The 20566-nt window shown below is 34.1% G+C and overlaps 1 protein-coding gene across 1 annotated transcript in view; it reads left to right on the forward strand.

Moving 5' to 3' along the window:
• LOC124359537 (adenylate cyclase type 6) overlaps positions 1 to 20566 on the forward strand; it is a 164019-nt gene that overhangs the window by 131392 nt on the left and 12061 nt on the right. The window contains exons 10-18 of the mRNA XM_046812351.1: positions 913 to 1005; positions 1122 to 1268; positions 6366 to 6524; positions 11199 to 11343; positions 15566 to 15678; positions 16379 to 16535; positions 16671 to 16768; positions 20002 to 20086; positions 20417 to 20533. Coding sequence (XP_046668307.1) covers positions 913 to 1005; positions 1122 to 1268; positions 6366 to 6524; positions 11199 to 11343; positions 15566 to 15678; positions 16379 to 16535; positions 16671 to 16768; positions 20002 to 20086; positions 20417 to 20533 — 1114 coding nt within the window. The remainder of the gene's footprint in view (positions 1 to 912; positions 1006 to 1121; positions 1269 to 6365; positions 6525 to 11198; positions 11344 to 15565; positions 15679 to 16378; positions 16536 to 16670; positions 16769 to 20001; positions 20087 to 20416; positions 20534 to 20566) is intronic.

The raw sequence follows: 20566 nt of genomic DNA on the forward strand, positions 1-20566 counted from the left end.
GAAGAGAACAGATCTCGAAAATTAATTTTACCGATGTTTGTATCAGTAAGCGATGGCAAAGGTCCAAAAAATACTATTTCTGTCACAATCCTTCCATCGTCAAACACAAACTTCACACAGAGTATACCTTCTTTATTATACAATACTGCAGTTTAACTCTGAGTCATACGTATCAAAATTGTACTTCTCAAAATCCTATCCTACATTTCTTTCGCCCACAGTACGGGCTCATAAACATCATGGGCTTGATCTCATGTTCCTAAACTGCATCCAGATTCTTCATTACCATTACTCAGTTCCTCATTATAAGTTTTCTACAAATTTAAAATATTTCACTAACCTGCATTAGAATCATTAATGTGTTGTCTGTAAGATGAATCACTCCCAAAGCTTACCCATAAATATTGCACTTCTTTTGCCCGCGTAATACAATACTGTCTTTCATTATGCTTCTCCCCGCCTTCAAAAAGTCTTCCAGGAAAGTCTTAACTACCCCTTTTTCCATCTGTCAGGAAATATCACATCCTTTAACAAAACCTTTACTGGCACTTATATCTCTTCGTCCACTATCAGACTCGTTCCTTAAATAGTTCCCATTCAATCCACTTACTCAGAAAACCGACAGGCTACTCGTAAAACTATACCATGTTTGTATTTTAATAAATCAAGGAACCCCAAATGGATAGTTACACCAATCTCAAAACGTCGATTTTCTCCATTACGAAACAATTTCTTGTATACATTATAATATATGTATATAAACATATGATTGTGATATAAAACTAGCTAAAACAACAGGAAGTAACGAGCTGTCCATTTACAACAATAGTGTACAATAGACGACAATGATATACTTCTTCATATTTTCCACCATGTCTGTAACACATTTTTTATGCTGGCTTTGTTATGCAGCATCCTATTTGCGGATATCTGTGGATTCACAAGCCTGTCTGATCAGTGCACGGCCCAGGAGCTGGTACGGCTGCTCAACGAACTATTCGCAAGGTAAATACCAAACTTACTCGTATCAATTAATTATTATTTATAGAAACTGTAAGACTGTTAGTTTTAAAAATTGTACTCTTTTTGAACAATATTGATAATTCCTCTTGTTTTCGCAGGTTTGACAGGTTAGCCCAGGAACACCACTGCCTCCGTATCAAGCTACTGGGAGACTGCTACTATTGTGTCTCAGGCCTGCCTGAACCGAGACCCGACCATGCGCACTGCTGTGTCGAAATGGGTCTTGATATGATAGACGCCATAGCGTGAGTATATGTTTGTCTCAGGCAAATTGTAAAAGCAGTCGATTTTCAAAAGGGATTTTCTTACTGAAATATTAAAATTATTTTTGTAAGCCACAAAAAACATTTGACTAAATGAGTTGCCATGATAAATTTACACCTGTTTTTTAGCTAATCTGTAAAATGTTGTACCCATTTAAACCATTTTTGATGACTGTTTAAATAAATGTTTTTTTTCATAATTGAGACTTTAAATGTTTAAAAAATTGTTTTTTTAACATTATTATTACATTACTACAATTAATAAACATATTTATGATAATATTAAGCTAGTAAACCATCGAAATTTTTTAATAAATTGCTTAATTTAGAGCTACTGTTTCTTTTATGTAAGTACAGTAGTATTTTGTTTTTTCACACTATAGGTGTTGTAAATTTTATTTCCGTAACGATAAGCTTCTTTCCATTTAAAAAAATCATAAAACTCTAATATTCTTCAATTTAAATTAAATACGATTATTGAAGGATAAGGTACAGGTATTTGTCTTAGGTAGGTTACGCCACATTTGGTCAGGTTGGTTGTATAAGGTAAGAGTGGTTAGTTAAAAATATGTTTGGTAGGGTTGTCAGGAACAAATAGATTAAGTTGATTTTGTATCGTAAGTTAAATAGGTTACGTAGTATAAATACGCCCGTTAAATTAGCCATCCAATAGAGAGTAGAGTAGAGTAATGTAGTAGTTTTATGCAATGCTCCTAAACCACGTAGGATAGAATAGACATAAACGTGTTGATATTTTTATAATACTGTCAAGGTTTTTAGAACCGCTCAACTAATGGTAATCACTGATTTTATAAAGAGACGATAGCAAAGCTAGCCGCTTACAAATGCCTAATATGCTCAGGCGTAGGCTATTATTAAAATATAATAATACCCAGAGTTATTATATAACGTAGCTATGTGTATGTAGGGAATGTAAAATTCAGCTCTAGTTCTAGTGGAAGGTGAACTAGAGCTAAACTCGACATTCCCACACATAAAAACGCTCGGTACGTGTATGTGTGTTTATTGGCATTAAAAAAACACTAAGACTAATTGAAAAATTGACAGGGTTTCACATACCACATACAACCTTTCTATCTTCCACGGTAGAGGGTTTGGTAGTTGAGCATTCGACTTTTTTGTTAGTTAACATAGAGGTTTTATCACTATTAAAACAATAAATAGGCACAGTTCCGTAATCTTTTGTATGCTTGATTTATCTCAGATCGTGAGTTGTAATTGATGTCTGATTAATTATATAAATATTTAAAGTATGGCATGTCTTTAGTTTAAAATTTCATACAAATAGAAAAATAGCACTAGGATTCGTGATATTTCCTACGAAAAAACGTTTTACGAGATTTCGCAAAAACTAGTAAAACATAGTGAGGTACGTTATTTTATTGGTCGATTTTATTGCACATCCAAAGATGTAATATCCTAAACAATTAAATGGAGGACGAAAAATATACTAAGGCATGTTAGATTTAGTTAAATTATAGATGTCTGTTTAGTTATGTAAACATTACATTGTGACATGTTATGTTCAGTTTAATGTGGGTGTGAATATGCGTGTGGGAATACACATGGGCAGAGTACACTGTGGTGTGCTGGGTCTGCGCAAGTGGTAGTTTGATGTATGGCCGGATATATCAACATTGTTGTATGACATATGTTATGTTCCAGTTTAGTGCGGGACGTAATGGGTGTGAACGTGAATATGCGTGTGGGAATACACACGGGCAGAGTACACTGTGGTGTGCTGGGTCTGCGCAAGTGGCAGTTTGATGTATGGCCGGATATATCAACATTGTTGTATGACATATGTTATGTTCCAGTTTAGTGCGAGACGTAATGGGTGTGAACGTGAATATGCGTGTGGGAATACACACGGGCATAGTACACTGTGGTGTGCTGGGTCTGCGCAAGTGGCAGTTTGATGTATGGCCGGATATATCAACATTGTTGTATGACATATGTTATGTTCCAGTTTAGTGCGAGACGTAATGGGTGTGAACGTGAATATGCGTGTGGGAATACACACGGGCAGAGTACACTGTGGTGTGCTGGGTCTGCGCAAGTGGCAGTTTGATGTATGGCCGGATGTATCAACATTGTTGTATGACATATGTTATGTTCCAGTTTAGTGCGAGACGTAATGGGTGTGAACGTGAATATGCGTGTGGGAATACACACGGGCAGAGTACACTGTGGTGTGCTGGGTCTGCGCAAGTGGCAGTTTGATGTATGGCCGGATGTATCAACATTGTTGTATGACATATGTTATGTTCCAGTTTAGTGCGAGACGTAATGGGTGTGAACGTGAATATGCGTGTGGGGAATACACACGGGCAGAGTACACTGTGGTGTGCTGGGTCTGCGCAAGTGGCAGTTTGATGTATGGCCGGATGTATCAACATTGTTGTATGACATATGTTATGTTCCAGTTTAGTGCGAGACGTAATGGGTGTGAACGTGAATATGCGTGTGGGAATACACACGGGCATAGTACACTGTGGTGTGCTGGGTCTGCGCAAGTGGCAGTTTGATGTATGGCCGGATATATCAACATTGTTGTATGACATATGTTATGTTCCAGTTTAGTGCGAGACGTAATGGGTGTGAACGTAAATATGCGTGTGGGAATACACACGGGCAGAGTACACTGTGGTGTGCTGGGTCTGCGCAAGTGGCAGTTTGATGTATGGCCGGATATATCAACATTGTTGTATGACATATGTTATGTTCCAGTTTAGTGCGAGACGTAATGGGTGTGAACGTGAATATGCGTGTGGGAATACACACGGGCAGAGTACACTGTGGTGTGCTGGGTCTGCGCAAGTGGCAGTTTGATGTATGGCCGGATGTATCAACATTGTTGTATGACATATGTTATGTTCCAGTTTAGTGCGAGACGTAATGGGTGTGAACGTGAATATGCGTGTGGGAATACACACGGGCAGAGTACACTGTGGTGTGCTGGGTCTGCGCAAGTGGCAGTTTGATGTATGGCCGGATGTATCAAATCAAATCAAATCAAATCATTTTTTATTTTGCCAGAACATTACAAAAAATGTATAGCAATAGTCATTTTTCTATAATTTGGACCAATCACTCCACATTGAGACCAGTCAAACATACAGAAATTCAGTCGCCCCACATTCACTCTTGCCAATTTTCCCATTTTCCAACGCTGGTTGTCAGTGTTCCAATTGTGCGGTCACCCAGTCGAATGCCATAAACTCGTCAGCACTATAAAATGCTTGAGACGCTAAAAAGCGTTTTAAACGAGCTTTTAATGCCTTGGGCGTTGGGGCGTTTTTGATTGAATTTGGCAACTTGTTGAGAAAACGAACTCCTGCCTGCGAAGGCAAGTGTTCGTAAACCCCCGTCCTGTGACTTCCAGTTCGGTAGGTATCTCTGCCTCTTGTCCCATACGAATGTATGTCTCGGCCACGTGTCATGGCACATTTAGACATACAAAAAAAGATTGTCTCTAGGATGTAGAGACACGGCAGAGTCAACAGTTCCAGTTTTTTAAAAGCTTCCTTGCATGTTTCTCTGAACCTTAGCTGTGCGATTATGCGAATCGCTTGCTTCTGCAATTTGAATGCCCTGAAAAAATGATAGTTTGCGCTGGCTCCCCACAGCACCAAACCGTAGGTGAGGTGGGGGTAGATCAAGCCATAATAAGCCGTCATCAGTACCTGACTGGGGCAGTATTTGGCTAAAGACCTCAATACATAGATGCCCGAGGCCAGTTTTGAGCAAACATGATCAATGTGATAATTCCAAGTCAATCCCCGATCCAGGAATATTCCGAGGAATTTTGAACAGTCGACTTCCTCCAGGAAAAAGTCATCCAATAAAACGGCTGGCCCGTCATTGGAGTTTCCTGATCGCAACGCGAAAGTCAAGAAATTTGATTTTGAAGAATTTGCTTTGAGGTTGAGGCTGTTAAAGTGTTGGACACAATTGTTGGTGTCAAGAAAAATTTGCTGTTCCAGAATAGTTTTTGATTTGTTGGTGAAACAAAGTGTCGTGTCATCAGCGTACTGCACAAGTTTTCCATGCAGTAGTGATGACTCCATGTCATTGACATAGATGAGGAAAAGAATCGGACTGAACAATCAACATTGTTGTATGACATATGTTATGTTCCAGTTTAGTGCGAGACGTAATGGGTGTGAACGTGAATATGCGTGTGGGGAATACACACGGGCAGAGTACACTGTGGTGTGCTGGGTCTGCGCAAGTGGCAGTTTGATGTATGGCCGGATGTATCAACATTGTTGTATGACATATGTTATGTTCCAGTTTAGTGCGAGACGTAATGGGTGTGAACGTGAATATGCGTGTGGGAATACACACGGGCAGAGTACACTGTGGTGTGCTGGGTCTGCGCAAGTGGCAGTTTGATGTATGGCCGGATGTATCAACATTGTTGTGTGACATATGTTATGTTCCAGTTTAGTGCGAGACGTAATGGGTGTGAACGTGAATATGCGTGTGGGAATACACACGGGCAGAGTACACTGTGGTGTGCTGGGTCTGCGCAAGTGGCAGTTTGATGTATGGCCGGATGTATCAACATTGTTGTATGACATATGTTATGTTCCAGTTTAGTGCGAGACGTAATGGGTGTGAACGTGAATATGCGTGTGGGGAATACACACGGGCAGAGTACAATGTGGTGTGCTGGGTCTGCGCAAGTGGCAGTTTGATATATGGCCGGATATATCAACATTGTTGTATGACATATGTTATGTTCCAGTTTAGTGCGAGACGTAATGGGTGTGAACGTGAATATGCGTGTGGGGAATACACACGGGCAGAGTACACTGTGGTGTGCTGGGTCTGCGCAAGTGGCAGTTTGATGTATGGCCGGATGTATCAACATTGTTGTATGACATATGTTATGTTCCAGTTTAGTGCGGGACGTAATGGGTGTGAACGTGAATATGCGTGTGGGAATACACACGGGCAGAGTACACTGTGGTGTGCTGGGTCTGCGCAAGTGGCAGTTTGATATATGGCCGGATATATCAACATTGTTGTATGACATATGTTATGTTCCAGTTTAGTGCGAGACGTAATGGGTGTGAACGTGAATATGCGTGTGGGAATACACACGGGCAGAGTACACTGTGGTGTGCTGGGTCTGCGCAAGTGGCAGTTTGATGTCTGGTCCAACGATGTCACTCTAGCCAACTATATGGAAAGTGGTGGAATTCCCGGGTATATATACATATTTATAAGTATACATGTTTTTCGTGTATAAACTTAATTGCTTTTGGGAAATACTTTCATTTTAAACATAAAACTACGAGTTTTGTAAGTGTTATTAAACACGCTTGAGGCAGATTTTAAGCAGCAACGCAAAGTGTAATACTCCTTCTGAAGTTTAGCCATAGGATTAGTGAACTTCCACAGGGCTCTGAGTTTATTAATTATGCGATTATCCTCATATGTTTCAAAAAAGATTGAATTTTTAAATATTAATTTAATTAAAATATCAAAGACAATGTGTTTTTTGTGAACTTAAATTACAAGAACTGTAATTATGTATAAGCTTGTTCAGTAAAAAAGTTCGTTTCATCCGATATCTTCCTTAGTTTTCAAATTATAAATTATTATTTTTTGTCAATTATTATGAAAACTACCATTCCAAACCATTTATTGATAAAACTTTAGTAAATTGAAATTAAATTTTAAAAGTATAAATATTATTTTATATTATTGAAAAATGTCAGTTTAATAGTTCCTTGTTAATCAAACAATTATTAAACTTATACATCTACTACAACAATTAGAGTTAGAAACACAATTATTATAATTTATAAATTGTCATTAATTATATTATTATATGCATTATATATACATATAAAGTTAATAATCAATTACTTTAATAATAAAGACACTCTATTACTCTAATAAGAGTAATCAGTTTTGAACACTATACTAATTTTATTATTTTATTTCACGTTTTTATATAAACTTTACCGATACCTATTATTAGGTCTAAGCAATGAATACTGATTTAGTGTCAAAAAAGGTTACTAAACACCTTTTTTGAACTCATTTTCTTACCCGTCTGGTACAGACATGGAACTTCAAATATAGTTCAAAACTTTGATAACGAAGCAAAACAAATAAAACACATTAATCCTTCTATTACCATAACTTGCTTATCATATCTTTGAAATTAGCACAAATAAGCTTGGCATGAATCTTGAGTATGGAGTTATCGTTGACACTGAAATTCTGGAGAGCTTTATTTGTTCAGATATTATAATACTTCATCGGATCGTGCCTACTAAGCATTTGATTGGTTTATTTGAAATAATACACTCTGCAAGGACGTCATTCTTATATAATATACTGTATGTATACTCTTACTATATATATCAAATTGCATTATTATTTTACACGAGATTATGATGATATTGGTATCAATCGATACTTATTGACATATATTATATACGTTATGATTTCTAATTGAAAGCTACACATTTTGCTATTATAGGTTTCGTTACAAATCTTTTTTACTTCTTATATGTGTCCAAAATTTCTTGTTCAAGAATTTTTATGAAAGCATTATACCACATTCCATTCTTTATATTTAAATATACATCTAGAACAAAAATATCTCAATGATATCTATCACTGATATATGTGTATAAGTAAAGTATATTATATTTTTGTATTTTTAATGTCTGCAAACTGCCTGAAATGGGCACATCTTGTAGGGAACTTTGCATGGCAACAGCACTAGAGTTAATTAATTAAATTAATTTCACAAATCTAAATCCTTCAATAAACTTATTATTTTATTATTATTATTATTATATTATACACTCTTATGAAATCAAAGGAGAAACTTCGAATTTAAGTTGATGGATAAAGTTTTCATAGTTTCATATATAGTGTTGTGCAAGATAATAATGCTAAACTGTGACAATTAAAAGCAAAAGAAAACTATATAAGTGTTTGGTGGTACCAAGATTGTGATTTTTGGAGACTATTTTCGCTACTAGTATTGTGCAAGATAATAATGCTAAACTGTGACAATTAAAAGCAAAAGAAAACTATATAAGTGTTTGGTGGTACCAAGATTGTGATTTTTGGAGACTATTTTCGCTACTAGTGTTGTGCAAGATAATAATGCTAAACTGTGACAATTAAAAGCAAAAGAAAACTATATAAGTGTTTGGTGGTACCAAGATTGTGATTTTTGGAGACTATTTTCGCTACTAGTGTTGTGCAAGATAATAATGCTAAACTGTGACAATTAAAAGCAAAAGAAAACTATATAAGTGTTTGGTGGTACCAAGATTGTGATTTTTGGAGCCTATTTTCGGTACTACCAACTAAAGGATTTCAGGTACCATATCATCCTGCATTATTCATTATGGCAGTATATTTTATATATATATATAAACCACAAGGAGGTAAACTATAAACGTAACTGGCTGACCTTTTGAGTGTTATACGCGTTGGTGAGTAAAGGCCCTATACTTTGTTTTATTGCTGGCACAGACATCTAGTAGTTGTAATGCTTCGCTAAATATTAACCCAAAACAATGAGTTTTGATCAAATTAAATTGCTTGGTCTTATTCCGTGTCAATAGGTGTACGAGGTATCTCAAATAACAAGATGGCAGCACTCAAATCTATTCGTATCAACATTGGAAGTGATGGAATTTATATTATCAATAAAACTTCGAACACTCTGTAACTATGAAATAATCAAGCGAACTCAGCTTTTGATAATACTGTATTGTGCCTTCACACTCAACAACATAATAAATATTGCCACTGTTCTCGTGTACCTTGAAGCGGCTTTTTATGTTTAACCAAGCAACATTGTTTTATCAGAGGTGTTTTAAATGGTTGTAGCTTGAAATCCGTTACTTTTTAGCAAAAGTTAAAAATAATCCCTTTTATAAATTTAAAAATCGATAGTCAGATATTCATTCAAAAGGGTTAAACATTCATTTAGCATCAGATTTCACCTGAGCGTTTTTCTAGACTAATCTGAAAGTTATTGTAGAATGATCTAAAGGCATACTCAGATGCAGGATAATGAATGAAATAATAAAATAACACAAGATTTTTCGTTTTTAAAAACCTTTCTTTCTCTTTTTTTAATACAGTTTAATAATAGTTCATACTTTCATTCGGCTAAATAAAGGTAATAGTTTATTGCTTTTATTTCCAATTTACACACAAAGTAAAAATCTTACAAAATTACGAGGAATCGCATATAAAGTGCGAATTAAAAGTATGGATACACTATGTTTAGTTTTTGATGGATAAAGATGGAGGGATGGAACTCCGGACATCTTTCTAGGAAATAGAAGTGAACTTTTTAGTAACAGTTACAACTTTGTTCTCAGGCGAGGTCTCCGTAACCTCGCATCATCAGGATAATAGTACACTCTTCTTCACTTAAACACTCTATTTCAAAATAAAGTACCATAAAACAAGTCTTAACTTTGTTAATTCCAACCAGAAACTGAACATGATACTGTACTTTCTCAATGATAAGATAAGGGAGGCCTAGCCTGCAGCAGATAATAACTGTATAATAGATTTGAGTTTTTAAGGAAAGTGGTTGTCTATTGAAGTTATTTACCTTTTGAATGTAAATGTTCATGTTTTGCCTCAATTAATTTTTAATTAATTTCAATGATATTTGTACTGGATAGAGATAGAAAGCTCTAGTTTCCACTGTTCTTCTTCTTTTATCAAGCCCTTTCAAATGAGGTGTCACCATATTTAAAAATTTTGAGCCGCCTCCCCCAAATCCTATTTTGGAGAATGGGACAGGAGAGTTATAGCAGTGACTAAAAGTTCACATCTATTTCCTAGAAAGCTGTCCCAAAATCCATCCCACCAGCTTTATCCGTCAAAAACTAAACAAAATGTATTCATTCTTTTAATTCAAACTGTATATAAATGCATTTGCTAGTATATAAATACATTACGACAGTACGTAAATGGGCCATTACGTTAAATCGTTTTAAAAGACACTAAACGTTAAGAAAACTTTTGTTCTGGCTATAATATTAGGAGAAAAACTGATAATTCGCCCAAATGAAGCTGGATTTAGACCGGCGTGACCCAATTTAGTAAATCGAATCTGTGTTTTTCGTCCTAATCCAATATCTCAGTCTCTGTACGTACACCCTACACAACTCTATTTCGGTGTGGACTAACATTACTGTTCCTTTTCTATCTAGTAATGTGATAATAGATTAAATTAATCCATTGTAGGAAGTGGTATGTTATGGATGGATTACTGTCTTGAGTTTAACAGAATTTTTAAAATTTAAAAGGTTTATTTCTCTAATTTTTATGTTTTTACCCATTCTGTTTTTGTAATATTATATCACAACTGGAATAACTCCATTACAACTAAAGATCCATCAGTTAGAAAATAATTGTGTTATCATTTTTTTTAATACATGACCTTCAGTCTTTAATCAAGTTTGAGGTTGAGTGGAAGAAAGGGCCAAATAGCTCTAACTCTGCCTCAAAAATAAAGACATATTATATTTTCATATCATTTCATTACAATACAAATGGACAAGGCGGTTAGCTTTGAAGTATACGCACATGCTGCTGTTCGTGTAGGATCAATTCCACAATTATAATTTTTTTTAAGATTACTACTATATCTATATGAATTTTCGTAATGATTACTTAGTATATTTGTGTTTATTACAACAGATCTCAAATTTTGTTACATTTCGATTGCTAAAAGTCAAACATGAAGTTATAAACGTAGTCCTTAAGTAAACAAAATATATTTTATTTTATTCATATAGTTTCTTCTGACATACGAATTAAAATATATATTGAACAAAATAAACAAACTAGACTATTTACGAGATTATTACTTTACAGGCGGATACACATCACAAAAGAGACTCTCCGTTACCTGGACTCGGCGTACCAGGTAGAGCCAGGGCGAGGAGGAGAGAGGAATTCCTATCTCAGGGACCACAACATCGAGACCTACCTGATAGTGCCGGAGGATACTTTCCGAATGGTACGTCGCGAGTTCTACTATCAAAATATCGACTCTTAGTATGATTATATTTTATAAAAATGAATCGCAAGATGTGTTGGTAAGCGCTAATCTCGATAACGGCTGGACCAATTCAGTTAATTCTTTTTGTAAAATGTCCAATTGAAATCCGAGGAAGGATTTTATGAAGAAAAAGTTCATAAAAGTTACCTGAAATATTTTGGAATTCATAAAAAATTGTAGTTTTTACTTTTCATAATTCAAATTAAACTGTGCACTAAACAGCTGTTGACAGCTATAGTTCGACAAAATTTCTGAAACATCTTTTTACACTAAAATTGTATCAATAATAATTAAACAGTGCTTGATCGGTAGTGTAATGCAGATAGTAAATAAAACATTAATATATCAATTTTACTCCAGACTGCGCCAGTGACGAATTAAAATCATCTAATGCATTAAAAGACTATTATAAAACTAACCTTAATGAACAAAGTTATGAATGTTTTCACATAAGTTACTTTACACTGGTGGGCTTCCTTGACATTATGATATTACATTTTAACAATGGCTTATGGAAAAACAGAGAAATGAATACTAACATGCCTCAACGATCCATTCTTTTCCTGGCTACAGGCCAAAAAAATTGTAACGCAAAACTTTAATAACGATCATTTTGGAATGTTGCATAACCTTAATAAGGATTTCCCCCTTATACCGAAAGTACATAGGAAGTAGGTATTTCTTCCCCTTGGCCGTAATAGGTCCTACGTATGTGTATATTTTCTTCATCAGAACAACAAAACAAACAACTATGTCCCTGGAAATATTTTAAATTGAAAATAGATTACAGAAGTCAATAATAGACGATTTTGACCAAAGTAGATTTCAGAGAACTGCATAATCGAACGTATCTAGAATTTGATCGAGGAAATATTGAAAGCTGAAATGTGACATAGTAAGTGAACTTAAACGATCTGAAGAGGCACTTTTTAACCGAAGTAGGCTTCTTGGTCCTACGTAACTATATTAATTTTTTTCGTCAGGACAAGGCAAAATCTACTATGGTACTGGAAATATCTTAGACCTCAAATATGTGATAAAGGCTAGAGATAAACGCTTTTTGATCGAAGTAGGTTTCCGAGACGTGTGTATTTATATTTTATTGATTAGAATAATAATGCAGGCTCAGTTGTGACATTGCAAATATAAATAATTAATTTGAACCAGAAAAGCTCTCCAACGTGCAAAACAAATATATTAATTAAATTAAACTCTGATAATATTTACCATGAACTTAAATAATATCCACTTCATGTATGCTTACTTACGTTTAAAAATTGTCATAGAACTCCATCATTTTACATCATAAGTGCTTTTATTAAGTAATAAAAGGACTTCGGTTCGAAAAAATTGCGTGCGAATCCGCGGGTAATAGCTAGTATAGTTATAAATATAGTTATGCCTTTTCTTATTGTTGTATTGTACTTCAAAACATTTACATTGCCATTATGCGACGTTATGTTTACAAACCTATATATATATATATATATATATATATATATATATATATATATATATATATATACACATACATAATGTATATTTATCCGTGTATTTAATAATGTGTAATAAACATAACAACAATATGAAAGAATATTAACCGTGCCATCCGAAAACCACTGAATTAAATGTTTGAGTTTGGCTAAAAGGGATAGTGGGTACATGTCAGTTTGCCTAATGTTCAAGTTTGACTTTACTCATGACCAACAGAGTTCTCGTTTCTCATTTGACAATGTTTTGTGTGAGTTGAGTGTAGAGCTTGTGCAACAGTACTCGTAATGTTAAATATTGTAGTATGTCGGAAGGGTTACCAAATATAACTTCATTTAGTAATCTTTAACAGATTATTCAATTAGATCAAGTTCAAATGAACATATGTTTGGATGCTGTTTGTGTACATGCAATAGAGTGAAATAATTCGCGTTCAATATCATTAACCTAATTAAGGATCAATGCTTTAAGGGGATTAAATTCCTAATCCCTAATTATTAATTAGTGCCTTCCATTCATTCAATACGTCTATATACAGCAAATTTTACTATTAAGAGTGTTTTAATATTATTAGATGTATGTACAGAATGTTGGCAAAAATTATGTGTAAGCATATGGATGTTTCATAAAATTATTAATGACGGCTTACAACACACAAAATACTTTCGACTTTTCTTACAACCCTTCATCCTATGTAATAGTGTAGAGATGAGAGATGTAGACTGAGTTAATAGTTCTTCAGGGTTAATAATGTGACATTTACTTAACCCGTTAAAAATTATTGCCAGTATTTATTAATATGACTGGCCACAGTATCTTATTCAACCACGGGCTACGATGAGGAATTAGACCATAAAATTACCTGTATGGCGTTTAATTAATGAATGAGAACGTTGTTTAGTGTTTTTGGTCCTTCGATAGTTTATGTACATCATTTAATAAGCTAGGTAATAGTGTTGATAGTTTGAAAGCAAGTTTATATATCCTTGATTATTATTTTTAACTTTCCGAACAACAACTGACATATCTCATTAATTTAACCACAACAATTATTTATAAGTTAATTTCAATTAATTTTCCCTTCTTATTTTAGAAATTATTAATTCCTAATCAGTATACATTTAAAACATGTATAATATTAATCAACTATGTTATCATTAATTCAGTTAAAGTTGGCAAAAACTCCTAATTTATAACTTTTTTATGTGGCCAACCAACACATTTCATTTCATCATGTAGAAACTATTTTTACACTATTATTAAATAAAATTACAATTTAATTAATATTTCCAAATAAAAAATGTATCTCCCATCATGAACGATTTATAGTTCGATTTTCCTGTTTTCGTTACGGAACTAATTATATATATTACCGTATTCTAAATCATTATCTTCCTTCCCCCCGCTCCAAGGACGGCAATAGAAGACAGTGTTTTTTGGTATAATTTGTATTAAATACAAGTAATTCCTTAAGACTTAAACTCTAATTATACCTTTTCTTCACCTATCCTAGGGAGTAATCGTTTCTTTTTTTAAGCACTAAGCCTGTGCTACACAAGACATTAGTGGAGAATCATACTTAGTATTTGGTCACATCCTCAATATTGTACTCTAAATCGTATATAATGAATGTTTAACTTTAGATAATTCCTTAAAGTTCAGAACTTTCAAGTGTTAATTAGTGTACTTTATTTAGTTAATTATTAATTACTTAATTTTTAAATTTACGTTTCTGCTGGAGTTTTAATCTTTACTTGATTTTTTGAATATGTTTAGCCAATTATAATTGCTTTAACAATTGACATAATAATTTATTTTATTTCCCCTGCTATTAATAAATAAGGCTCTTATCCAATATTTTGTTGAGCCAGCGCGATCAACTAACCCTGAGAACTCTTGCTCTACCGAAATTTATTCAAACATATTTCATAACAAAATAACATTTTAACCCAATTTTGTGTAATCTCAATTTTAAATTAAACTATTTTAATTCTTTTCAATGGCTGTAATATTCCACTTAATAAAACCTCGGGTCTGTTTGATAAGAGTACTCAGTGTTTAAATTGTTTATCAAGGAACAGTGGAGTGTAAGTATTTTTAAGGGGAAATCTCCGTATAAAAAAACCCAAAATATATAAATATCCTATAAACTATTAATTAATTAACATTCATTCACAAACATTTACCTTATGCTCACTGCCTAGCTGTGTAAACCAAAGGCTAAAAAATAAATGTGAACAATGTTTTTTTCGCCGCCTTTATTTTTTAAACAACGTGTTTGTATCCACATAATAGTCATGAATTTTTCGTTCTCTTTCAGCAGAAAGTGGTAGAAATTAACGTCAAAATTTTTAATTTAATGAAATTAGTTTGAAAATCAACATTAGTTCTTGTAATCTATCAACAGTTAAAATATAATTCAATTACTCTTTGGGTCGAGTTAAAGAACAACTAGTATGATCAATATGATCTACTGGTTATCTATTACGGCATGTCTTTATGTCTAGCAGTACGCCTGGCCGCACGAATATAACTTTACGTGATTACAATGCACTCATGAGCGATAGAGAGGAGAGGGGGGGAGAGATAGATCTACTGTTTAAAAATGTATAGTTCTATTTCTTATAACTATCTTAGAACATCGTTAGTGAGAAATATCACATACCTTCGCTTAATGTATCATTTGCAGAATCAACAGTCTATAAAGAAGCCAGGTGGGGGAGGAGGGTTCACGATGAACGGAAGTGTGGCCAAGGAACTGCGAGTGATGGGTCACGGCTCTCAGGCTGCCAAGCATAACAAGTCAGTTACATTGTCATACTCGATAATAAAACGCTAAAATTGTCAACGTATGTAATTGGCGTTAAACATATTGCTTAAGCACTCTATTACTGCTCACTGAAATTTTGTATTGTTATTACATGTGTCTTTCTGAGTATCCAGACACATTTTTTTAACCTTATTTTATCCCCATGTGAAACAAAAATTGTTAATATAAAGAAATTTAGATTCTTCAATTTTCAAAGTGTAATATTGTATTCAATACAATATCTTAAAAAAACTATATTGCTTATTTAAATTCGTTAATTTGTATAACAATGTTATTTTTATTGTTAGTTTAGACATAAAATATGTACATATAGTTTACATTACATTACAGTAAATTATACACATTAACATCTATATTATATTAGGACTAGAATAATACTTTCTACTCATTTTTCAAGAAAGGATATGTTTCTTAACTTTCCTAGAAAAAATTGAGTTTTGCTTTATACGCAATTTCCGGCTAATTAAAAAAAATGTGTGACATATGTAATTTACAATCCATTTCTTGTATTTAAATAAATTTATCACGTCAATATAAAATTATAAATATTTTGTTTTAAATAATTTAAAAAATGTATAAGGTTAATATTATGTGAAACGTAAATGAATAACACAGATATTCCAAAATAATATTACAAACTGTAAGAGAATAAGTGAGCGTTTATTTCCACAGACTAGGGTTTGGAGAGAGTATAGAAGAGAAGGATGCGGAGGATGAGGTGAACGACTACCTCATGAGGGCGATAGACGCCCGCAGCATCGACCGCCTCAGAGCTGAGCACTGCCACTCCTTCCTCCTGCGGTTCCGCAAGCCGGAAATTGAGGATAAGGTTCATTTTACCCCTTTCAGTCACTTAATAAACTTACGAACGGTTTCTGTCTAATTCATATTTTGGGCTGGTTAATATTACCTTGTGAGTATTATTGTATCTGGTTATATTATCAAAATAATGTTTTCATTCCAGTATATGAAAGAAAGGGACCGGATGCTGAAGACTTACTTCATTGCCTCCCTCTTCATCTACTTGGCTATCACCGTAGTGCAACTCCTTGTTCTACCTCAGTACGTACATTCAATTTCCTTAGTTTGTTACAGTTCACTATGTTCTGGTAATTAAGGCCATATTTTTGGACACACTCGGCGTCTTATTATTATTTTTTTACATTTTCTGATGCACTGTCCAAAGTTTAGAAGATTATGATTTCAATCAGCACTTTACAAGAAAACTTAGTTGTTCTATAAATTAAAATACAAATAAAAATAAGCTACTAAAAGAAATGCTAATTAGTTGAACAGATAATAATCAATACCATTACAAAAACGAACTAAAATGAATGACAGTTCTCGACAGTAACTACTAAGAAAACTTTGTTAATCATTAGTTCTGGTTTATCATTTTCAGGATTTATAAAGGTAAATAGGCACAGTTTCTGTGAGAATAGTTGGAAACCCAGTTTACTTCTTACGTAAAATGAGACTGCGATCCCCTGCTGGTAGCCATGTTTATTTTAAGATTTGGCCAAAAACGTAAAGCTTCGCACCGAATTTAATTACCTTTGTTAGCTATGAACAAATAAAAGACACCAAGTCTTCCATTAAGTAAAAAAAATGTATAATAATAACAAAAGATACTCAACATGGTTTTCGTTCACATCAAAAAGCCGAGCTCATAACAGCATTGTTTGTGTTGTATCTTCTAAATCTTGTGTTCTTTCATTTATTCCTGATACTAAACCAACAATCTGTGCGATAACATGTTCGACATTACCACCACTGTATATTAACCTTTTTTTAGAAATATCGAGAAAAATAAATCGAGCAGAGTAAGATTAGGGGATCTCGTAAGCCAGTGTACAGAGCTATTATTCCCAATCCATTCTCTTGAATACTCCTAGACCAGGAAATTGCATACCGCTCGATCCGAAGTGCGTAAATCTGACAACGTACTAAGGAAGGACAGGAAGCCCGGTAACGCCTTGCGGAGAAGAATGCGGTACAATTCTACAAGCACTTTTGAACTATATAATATAGATAGCTTTAACAAAAATCATTTCTGGATATCATTAAATCTGCCTCTCACGAGAATTATTTTCGACCGTAGTCAAATTTAGAGTAAAACAAATGCTTGTGCCGAGTGTTACAACTGCGATGTTTATATTCTTCAATATAAAACTATTTGGAAACATTTTTAAAGGTTACCACTAATTAGAAACTAAATCTAAGGAACTTATCTAGATCTAAACATGTGATTGATATTCCATATACAGAGTTAATAAAAAATAACGGGCTAACATTAACGTTATTTAATTTCTAGACAAAGAGGCCCAAAATCACGAAAAAAGCATAGAACAATTTGTAAATGTTAATGTACATTTAAAAAAATTATAATATCCGCTACAAATTTTCGCTAAGACCGTTGTTACAAACGTTGATATATCCAAGTAATATTTCTACTAACACCCAACTCTGCAAAAATTCATGTTATGGATTTTTAATGATTTATATATTCACTGTCATAAGCCTTGCCAGTTTTCAGACGTATGAGGGTAGTAAATTTGCATTTGACGATCCCCCACAAGAAAAGATCGCAAATAGTTGTCAGGTGATCGTGGTGACCAGTACAACATATGTCTGTGTTCATTTCTAAAACAACCAAGGCCAACGTTTAAAAAGCGTAATTTTTTAAAACGGTTCAGCGCTTGCCAACCAAGAAACCATGTAAAATATAACCTTAGCAAAACAAACTTATAAATATGCCCTTTCCAGTGTTGCAACATCTATTATATAGCATGCAAACAGAAGTACCAAAAGTTAAGTTTTGGAGAATTCTTCAATATTGATTGGATATTTGTGGAGTAATATTAATTTCGCGCGCATCAAATATTTGTAGTGCATATTAAAACTGCTGCAGTGTAAATTAGAATTGTCAAATTTTACTAATTGTATTGCGCAGTGTTCACGATTTTGTTACTGCAACTTATTGTATGCAAATAAATTAACCTTGTTTTTTATCCACTCTTTTGTACTACCATATCGGAAGTTGTCAAGTGAATTCCTTTATCAGAGACTCTTCTGTTATGTTTTCTTAGAGCAATAGGTTGAGGAAACCTCACACAACGTCGCTCTCCGGAGTGACACAATATCCAAAGGTTGGGAGTAGGGACCACCTACTGTCGATATGAGAAGGGATAGTGACCGTCTCAGTCACGTGACTTTGGAAGAAGGGATAGCTAACTCTGTTCTAACAACTTCCATTCATATCAGACAGGGGACAGTACTCACTTTTTATGTTTGTAAAATTCTTTTACACTAGGGGACCTCTAACCCCATCTACTCCAACAACCATCCTCCAATTTCAACTACCAATCATTCCTTTAATCCTAATTTATCAACATTAACCTCTAACCCCATCTACTCCAACAATCATGCTCCAATTTCACCTATCAATCATTCCGTTAATCCTAATTTATCAACATTAACCTCTAACCCCATCTACTCCAACAATCATCCTGCAATTTCACCTATCAATCATTCCGTTAATCCTAATTTATCAACATTAACCTCTAACCCCATCTACTCCAACAATCATTCTCCAATTCCACCTATCAATCATTCCGTTAATCTTAATTTATCAACATTAACCTCTAACCCCATCTAATCCAACAATCATCCTCCAATTTCACCTACCAATCATTTCGTTAATACTAATTTATCAACATTAAAAGTTAGGATGTACTGCTCTGGGCACTCTGAATACATCCAAGTAGTTATCTAGATGTAAGTGACACATCGGATTTTGTTGTAACCAGCGTAGGTTCAACTGGAAGGTATAAATCAGTCAGGAGCCATCTTTACTCAGGTATCAGAGACACTTAGCAAACAAATCTATGTAGTGGATGATTTAAAGGTTTCATAAATATTTTCATCACTACGAGTCCTGCAATAATTACTAATACAAGACAAGTTTCATGTTTAAGAATGGCATAAGTCAAATCTGGATATTATATTCTGTTGAGCATATAATGGCAGCTTGTGGACGAAACGCGTAATGACCTTGAATAATAAGGAACTGGTATAAGGTAAATTTACAATTTATTATTTAAATAAAAGGTTCAGTGCTAGAAAATATGTTGTGAATAAGGCTCTATTAGCTATTGCTTTTCATAATTCCATACTTTATGGACACAATGTATAGTAAGAGAATAGAAATCATATGGAAAAATACTTTAAGTAGAACTGAAATACACATTTCATTATAAAGTATGTAGACTGTTGGCTGACTGGACGTGTTTCAGCACAGTATTGCTGTTCGTCTGCTTCCTGGTCGGTCTCGTCTACATCGCAATCGTCAACATGGTCGTGCTGGCAGAGACTTCTAAGGTAAGGAATGATAACCTGCTGTCAGATCTCTAAATCTGTTTGATGGAATCTAATACATGACTGAACACGAAAGCTTGTTGAAAGAAACTGTGGTTATTATTTATGGGGCTGCAAAACCTTTAATCTCATTTAAATAGTCTACTTATTGCGTTTTGTGAAATTACATTCAGACAGGTAAGACAAATGTTAACTGTGGCATATTTATTGATACTAAATACAAATAAGGTTTCCTTGATTGAAATTAGATAGAAAAACGTTTACAAGTACTTTTACCTATCTTACTTTTAAAATCTTGATAAATATTTAATGATTACTCACTTCTTGTTCCAGAAGCTGTTACTGAGTTTGAAAGACATTTCCAAACTGGTCCACGAGAACCGATCACTGGCCCAGCTTCTCGCTACTTCCGTCATCTTCAGCACATTCTTGCTCACTGTTATTCCCATGGTGAGTTTTCCTAACTACATAACTGCATGTCGA

This window comes from Homalodisca vitripennis, chromosome 4, assembly GCF_021130785.1.
Source record: "Homalodisca vitripennis isolate AUS2020 chromosome 4, UT_GWSS_2.1, whole genome shotgun sequence".
Lineage (NCBI taxonomy): Eukaryota > Metazoa > Arthropoda > Insecta > Hemiptera > Cicadellidae > Homalodisca > Homalodisca vitripennis.